Genomic DNA, 8,276 nt, shown 5'->3' on the forward strand with positions numbered 1-8,276 from the left:
AACAGATTCATATCATACTGACCACTTTGCAGCTCTGAGTCTCTCTTCTCTAAAGGAAATATAGTTTTTATTCACTAATAAATTCAAGTCCTTTTTTTTCCTGGTTGTTGAATGCAACTCAACACCAGCAGATTTTTCATATTAAAAGTCTTCCAGCCTGCCTGGTAAGCTTATAACGTGGAAACTCTCCAGTGAAGGGTTTAGTTTCATTGATGGACGTTTACGGTGCTTAGGAAACAAAAGACAGTAGAGTAGAGAAAGTGGAATTAATAAGTGGATGAAGCTGCAAAAGCAAAAAGTGGCTGTTTTATACTCATTCCGTTGAAATGAGGCTTACTAATTTCTTTGCTTATTATCATTTTGATCATTTTGATATGGTGTTTTTATCATCATTCAAACAGATCACGTAGACACACTGTGTGCTTGAGACGGTAACTGATCAATTATCTTTACAACGCTGCAGACAGGAAGGCAAGCTGCTGAAGAAATGCAGAGAAATGTCGGAGAGAGGAAGTCTACCCACAACTTTCTTGGATCTTAATGCCTCGGGCAAAATATCCAGAGTTATCAGGGATGCAGCTTAAGTTAAATCCCCGATGAGTGGCTGCCCGTGCTCTTAATATCTGAAGATCTAAGTGTGTTGAGAAATAGACATATTATGTCTGTGTATTGTAAAAATAAAATGTGAATGAGAGAAAATACTCAAGAAGCAGTTGAGTAAAAGCAGCAGAAGCAGAGCCATGTAACCTGCATGTGTGTGAGTTTTATATGATAATGCTGAAATGTCATGCATAATTCTTCTCCATAGTGCCACTTCTCTATTTAATTAAATTTAACCTATCATTAGTTTGATTGAGCTTTTAACTTCTCTTTGTCTTTTTTTACTTTTCTCTCAAATGTCAAACAGACCGGAGGAATGGATAAAAATTCACTGATGGACGTTTACCTTAGTACTTCAATCAAAGGTCAAGTACATGGGGTCAGCCGTCATATTGATCACATAATGCACATTATCTTACAGACTCAGAGGTCAGACAGTACACTTCTACTCACTCGTCCTACATTAGCCTCTTTTTCCGATTTGACTTTGTGTTTTAGTCGTCTTTTTTTTTCTTTTTTTTATTAACTTTCTTCCTGCATTACTAGAAATCATGGGGATGTGATTTGCATGTGAGATAACTTTAAGAGAAATGTTGAAAGAGGTGTGAGTCCTCTAGGCATTTCACACCAAGCTACAGGAAAAGAACATGACAAAAAAAACGCTGACCAAAAAGAATTGCATCTGCCTCAGGGGAATGTAGGGCTCTTTGAGGCCAAGTTGTTAACCTCCGACCTTTGTACCGCTCTCTTGTCTGTGATGAGGGTGCAGGCTGGCTTGGAAACCCATGATGTCTGGCGCTTAGGAGATTGAGAAAACATCATCTGGGCTGGGAGCCCGAGTCAAGTAACATAGACAGACTCTGTTTGCTGATGGTTAAAAATGGAGGCAGTGTATGGTGTCACTGGGCTTTAATACATCAGATCTTGGGCATCGTTAACATATTGGAGAAGCCTACTTGTTCAAAGGAGGAGTATTGATCCTTAAGTTTGCATAAAAAGCAGGTTTTGTTGCAGGAATTTAAAGGGATACTCTAGCAATTTCGTATTTGCACTTCTGTTACAGTGCATTGGGCGAGTTGCAAGATACAGAATTAAGAGAGAACGGCAAAAATCAAAGCAGATATATTCTGACTTTTAGTTCCTAGTATGACACGGCACTATCCATAATGCAACTCAATAGCATTCCCTTGTTGACCCCCTCCCCCCTCCTCCCTGGTCAGGCCCATGTTTTTCAAATGTCACACTCTTAGTTGCTAAGACTATGAAAGAATAACTTGCAGTGTCCAAGTTGAGATGACATCACTATGACATCATCAGGGTTATATATTTCAGACTTTAGAAAGCGCTGATGAGTAAAATTATTTATGTGTGTAAAATTCAGAATGCCCCTTTAAGTTTATATTGATATGCACATACTGATACTCATTTTACTATAAAGAGACTAAAGTGTTACTTTAACTAAGTAAAAAAAGTAGTTTTCATTGTGTCCACGGTCTGGGTAACACTTAATAAGAGGGTGAACTTGAAATAGACATATGACGAATTGTTAAAGATCTTTTAGTGGAGCGTCAACACTCAAAATGACTTTAAAAATCACTCTCCCTTTCACAAATTAAGTGTGACTGCTTGAGCTAGTGTGTGTTTCCACTGTATAACTTAAGTCTTTCAGTTAGTTCAACTTTTCAGGAGTCTTAATAGGAACTGATGTTTGGTTTCTAATGATCAAACGAGTTTCCATATTTGCTCTTGACCTCAGTTTGCCTTGTACTTGAACTTAAACATCCAACAGAACTAAAGGCTCTTTATCCTTATCAGAATACGTTTAGAAAACTCACACTTGACCAAATATTATGACTATTTATGAATGTTATGTGGTCATGTTACTCTCATTTCCACTGCATTTCTGTCAAACTAAGCCTTACCTGTGACGGCAGAGTGTTAGTGTGTGTTGCCACGTCTCCAATGCCCCTGCAAACATGGTGTTCAAATCTGTGTCCAATAATCTCTCTAGATGTCCTCCTGACCTTTGTGTAAATTTAGATCAGATAGAGCTTATTTTATCCCCCTTAACCCATCTTCTTCAGTTATTATATATTCACTAGTTTTAAAAGGGTAAAGGAGAGGGAGTTACATAATGTGCAGCAATTAAATGACATATATATACATATCATACAACCCTACTACCCGTGTCTTAGCGAGCTATACACTTTTTAAAGATTGATTTAAGACACTATCATTCTAATTAAGGCCTTATTTTTAGATGGAAGAATTCAATGCCTTTTAAGGATCTGCAGGAACAATAAATATATGATCCTCAGCTATCAGGAATGTTGCCATCCACGGCACATTTTTCCAGGACATTTTAATACTTTATGCTTAGATGTCGTGCATTTTTTCTCCATAGAAGGTAAAGTGACTGTTCTTTACTTTTGGTTTGACCCATCATCTGTAATTTTGATGCAAACATAAAAGCTTTCATGCTTATTTTGTCATCTGTATTCCTACAGTATCAATAAGAAAAGAATGGGCAGCAGAATACATAAGCATTTATATGAGAGTATTACATCGACTAACATTTGAACTACTGCGTTTATTTGCCTTCAAGTTGGATTGATTTAATTACTCTTTAGTTTCATCTCTTTTTCAGTCTTCGTACCAAGAACACAGACATCAAAATAATTATTATGGATGTTGCATCTTCTCATTTAGTCTGACACAATGTGGGACTGTTGCTTTAAAAAGGACAACCTGGAACAATCTTGAGAACCCTGCGGACCTGAACTTGGCTTTGGCAGCTCTTTCAACACTTCACTGACTTCTCCAGCCAGAGGGATTTAGAAACACACTTTCTCTCCCCCTTAATGTGTGGTGTTTTCATTGTGGTTGGTTGTTGAGAGGCTGAAAACCCCTCATTAAGCTCTATCTTTAAATCGAAAATACAATCCTCTGCTGTGTGTGATCTTCACAGTGAGCTGGTAGATGTTTGACCACACATTGCCCACATTCTTTTAAATGCAATACAAATACAAATGGCCGTAGTGCAAAGAGTGTAAGACATCTGAGAAACACTAACTACGAGTAAATACGCTGGGGCAGAATTAATAAGGGGAAATCTGTTTCACCTCAATCACACATGTATATATACAATGTATATATACAATGTATATAGAATTGTACCAAACACGTACAAAACACTTGACAGCACTCTATTCCATACAAGCATCACCTGCGGAGGAGAAAAGCCAGAAGATACGTAAGAAGCTTGTGAGCATATCATTTACTGCATCACCAGGTGCACGATCATGGCCAACAGGTTGTTCACTGCAGTCATTAAATGTCTCTTTAATGCTACTCATAATGGAAAGACTATCTGAAATTGATGTTCTGTCCTCATTTGCTCTCATATATATTTTAACTAACACCCTGAGGTGGACCCTGACATTAGTTCAAGAAATGCCGTAAAATGCATATACATGTCCTTACTAATGAGTGTAACAAGAACAACCTCATTAACTGGGTTACATTTATACCTGGCATTTGAAGTGTGTCCTTTTCCTCCTTCCAGTTTAGAATCCGCACCTCATTTTGAAAAGGACCTTTACTTTTCAACTTTTTTACTTTTTATGTGACATTTTTGTAACATTTAGAGGATGAAGCTAATTGTCAAAGGGTTTATAAACTTCATATGAACATTTCCATATTTCTCAGATGTGTGATATTGCAGCACATGTAATAAAGCATTCCAGCTGGTATCATTGCAGGGCTGATTACACGACTGCATGCACATGTGCAGATGTGGTCTGAGGTCCTTGTTGTTCAGACATGAAATACATGATAATGTTTTCTTGTCTGTTTTTCTAAATCCCACTATTTAAAGGACTAGTGATGAAAAATATTGTTCATACAGTACTGCTTAACAGGTTTTCTCTTTATATTTATTCAGGTGGTTTTTGTAATTAGAGCTGATCTTCAGCACAATAAATCCCAAAACAAGTTTCCCCAAGGGAACAATAACAAGAATCAGGACTAATGTAGTGCAAGTATGTTATTCATCTTTAGAAATATTACCAACGTGAATTCTTTTTTTTTTTTATCCACACGAGATGTATAGATTTCTCCAAGTGCGGTGGATGTTAAAACACGTAGCTTTAATTGATCATGTCAGTCAGATTACGACCTGATGATCTCATCAGTGACAGATCAAATGTCCAGAAGGGGGGGGGGGGGGGGATCCCACTACTGAACAGAAACACAGATGCACTCAAAAGACACAGAATTCACATCTAGAGTCGAGTACACAAGCTTGATGCAACAAGTATCTGCCATTGAGGATGAAGGAGAGTTCGAGAGTAAAAGGAGAGGGAGTGAAGGTGACAAGAAGAGACTGAGGGAGTAACGCTCTTCTTGGTGACAGGCTGTACGTCAAGGTCTGTCACTCTCAGTCAGTACATGAGATGATTGGTAGTGTGCATCTTCTCTTGATCTAACACAGTGTATATCAACACCAAAGATCCCACGATGACAGGGAATGTGGTCACCCTCACGTCGCTGGGAATTCCATACGCAGGCGTGTGTGTTTTCCCCCGGTTAATAAACTCAGCATGTGTGTGTCCAGGGTTTATATGGTGCTTGTTCAGACCTGCGAAAAATATGTTTGTTTTAGTTGGTCTTTGGTTTCAGCCGTGTAAACCGCTGGCCAGACGCTGAGACTGAGCCTAAAAAGCGAACACATTGTGTAAAATAAATCCAAGACACGCATACCGAGACTTGATTGTATGCAAAAACCGATTTGAATAGATTATGTAGCTGCTACATGATACGTGTATGTGTCCATGCATCTAAATTGGATTTTGTGTACTCTTACTTCAGGGGAAGTAGACATAGACTTCTATTGTTGGTGAAGTTGGAGTTCAGTTCCTTTCTGCAAATGTTTCCCAGATGCTTTCGGGATTTTAAACTGACAACCTGCCAGTCACGAGACCGCTGCTCAAAGATCTTAGCGACCCTATATGCACGTGTGTGTGCTAACGTGTGCTCATGCATTCCTGGGGACTTCTCCATGCATACAAAAAGTTGGTGTTTACATTCTTTAACCCATTTGACTGTATTTAAAGTTCATGCTTGTACATATGTACATGTCTGTCTCTTTGTATATAGAAATGGGTCTCTGCAAAACCTTACACCCCTCCCTCACAAACATCTGTGAAGCTTTTATCTATCTGTGCTTTTCTTGTGATTTCTATTAATGCATCTTTTCTATGGGCTCTTTTTTCATCTTTCTTTGCATCTGTCTTTACGTTGTGTCGTCAAAACACCTTGAGCTCCATTGTTGTTGTGACCACAAACATTCCAGAAGCATTTCCTCCTACAATAAGACGTGCTTTCACTTCGGCTTACAGTAAACCAGGATAGCGCAGAAAATGTAGCTGTGAGTAGAAAATGAAGTGAAAATAGGAAAAAACATAAAACTGAGTAGCTGATTATCTCTCATAGCAATTAATGAAACCATAAATTGTTAAACAAATTAGCACATTTTTTAAAATCTGACTTTCACTCTGGTTTTTCGTCATTCCTTCCACAAATATGTCACCACCTTGGCGGCAACAGTTTTCGCCCAAGGAGGCTCACATTAAGAATAGAGTTCAAGTATTTTTGGGGCTGTGTGTGTGTGTGTGTGTGTGCGTGTGTGTGTGTGTAAGTGCATGAACATGTGGATGCATGCGTATCAAGCTCTTAGCTATTGCAAATGTGCGCTTATTAAACAGCTTAACTTCGATTCATATTTTGTTAATCACTCACAGGGAGCTGGGCCGGATCTGCCGGGTGTCGTGCTCTCCGTCGTTGCTGGTCAGGCTGTGTCTCGGGGTTCGACCTTGGCTGCTGCTGCTGCTACTGCTGCTGCTGTTACAGTTGGCAGAGGAGGAAACCGGCTGCTGCAGCTCTGCGACTGTGGCGTTGACAACACTGTTCTTCTTTTCACCTACAAGAATACAGAAAGATTTACAAACTCTTTGGTGTTTTCAGCCAAAACATGTTACCAATTCTTCAGCATGTAGCAGCGTTTTCAACTGACCACTGACAGCATGTTGTTAATGTGGTTATAGGTATTTTTCTCTCTAAGCTTACTATGTAGCAACACATAGCAGGTGTGAGCCAAATCAAATGGAAACAAAAAAGCAACTATGGAGAGGAAAATCCCCTTCAATCAATTTGATTATTTTCTATCAGGCAAATTAGGTGGTTCAGCTCACCTTTCAGAGAATGTGTTGGTGTGTGGAAGAGTGTGAGCGGCCTCTCGCTGCAGGACGGGGCTTTGCTCTCGGTGCTTCTCCTCCTGGATAGGTTGAGCTGCATGTTAGTCGGCCCGGCTGCAGAAGTCGGCACGTCCCTGAATATCTGCACAAACAAGACAGGCGGTCTTATGTGTGAGTACAACCACAGAAACTATATGCACGATTAAGAATGCCAGTGGAAAGTTGAAGCAAGTAGCATGTTCTTGCTGCTGCGGTCAAGGAAGTTATGGTCTCATATGTAACTGCAGGGAAATGTGGCTCATCTTATCACATTCAAGGCAGAGACAGTAATCAAAGTGTTGTGCTTAGTGTAAAAACATGTACACACTTGCAACAATGTGCAAGATTTGATAGAAAAACAGTACTAAAAAAAGCAACATTACACTATACAAGGTTCTGGTAAACCACCAGCGGCACTTTGACTCACTTCATGCCTCGTTAATAACTCTAACACAGATGGTCCAACAGGTGAGCTGATACAGGATATCTACTATTAATTCCTGGATTCATGCCTTGCCATGCCTTTGCAGCTTAGACTCAACATAAAACTAAACATAGCGACAAAGCTGCTTGATACAATGTATAAAACTTCTTTTATCTGGGGATAATTACATATGCAGAAACTTAACAGGGGAAATTGTGGGCTTCAGTGTGGGTTCATAGCACTGATCTTGACTTTGCTGACATTTATTTCTACTCCTTGAAGCACAATTATGCAAGATTCCAAAAATCCCATGCCGTGATAAAAATATACTGCACTGTGTTTCAAGTTTTGTTTTGCTTCCTGTAAACTACGCATCTCTTTTTTTTTTTCCCTGCTTGTATTCGTCTGTTACTTCTGCTTAAGTCATACGTAATCATCCCAACATCCATTCATCTGTCATCGCCTTTTTTCTGCTTTTTAGACAAGTCCACACCCATAGCTCCACTCAAGAAGGAAACAACTGATTGGAGTGCTGGAAAAGCCATTTTATCACACTGGACTTGTTTTTTTTGTTGCAGAAAAGCGCAATCAAATGTCATCAGCAGGATCACATGAAACCTACAAATGCACGGAAAGTACAGTACAATCAGCATATCACAAAGCTTGGATAAATAAGTTCAATACTGGGAACAGCAAAGTGACATCTTTACACTTCACCAGACAGTTATAATGTCCAGGAAAGAGAATATGTGTGTGCGTGTGTGTGTGTGTTTCAACACACTCTTATCCTGCCTGTGTTAAATTTCATGCATGTACACAGGTGTGGGATTTGTGTTGTTTGTATGCGTGTGTGATTGTTTGTTTCCTTCACTGGCTGAACACAAAATGCGACGGTCTGAAACAGTCCTGCTGATGCTGTTGCCATGGTGACATTTGTAAGCAGCTTTGACTGCCAATAA

The 8,276-nt window shown here is 39.4% G+C and overlaps 1 protein-coding gene across 4 annotated transcripts in view; it reads right to left on the reverse strand.

Annotated features, from left to right (window-relative positions):
- LOC115018529 (rho GTPase-activating protein 26-like) overlaps positions 1–8,276 on the reverse strand; it is an 80,047-nt gene that overhangs the window by 10,188 nt on the left and 61,583 nt on the right. For 3 of the 4 annotated variants that reach the window (XR_003833398.1, XR_003833397.1, XM_029447551.1), the window contains exons 19-20: positions 6,852–6,996; positions 6,400–6,580 (exon numbers count right to left, since the gene is read on the reverse strand). Coding sequence is in view for 2 of the 4 variants with exons in the window: in XM_029447551.1 (XP_029303411.1) it covers positions 6,400–6,580; positions 6,852–6,996 (326 nt within the window). In the remaining 2 variants the exon portion in view is untranslated. Of the gene's footprint in view, positions 1–4,733; positions 5,240–6,399; positions 6,581–6,851; positions 6,997–8,276 lie in introns of those variants that run through there. The other variant, XM_029447552.1, reaches the window with a different exon arrangement.

The sequence above is a fragment of the Cottoperca gobio genome, chromosome 14 (genome assembly GCF_900634415.1).
Source record: "Cottoperca gobio chromosome 14, fCotGob3.1, whole genome shotgun sequence".
NCBI classification, from domain to species: domain Eukaryota; kingdom Metazoa; phylum Chordata; class Actinopteri; order Perciformes; family Bovichtidae; genus Cottoperca; species Cottoperca gobio.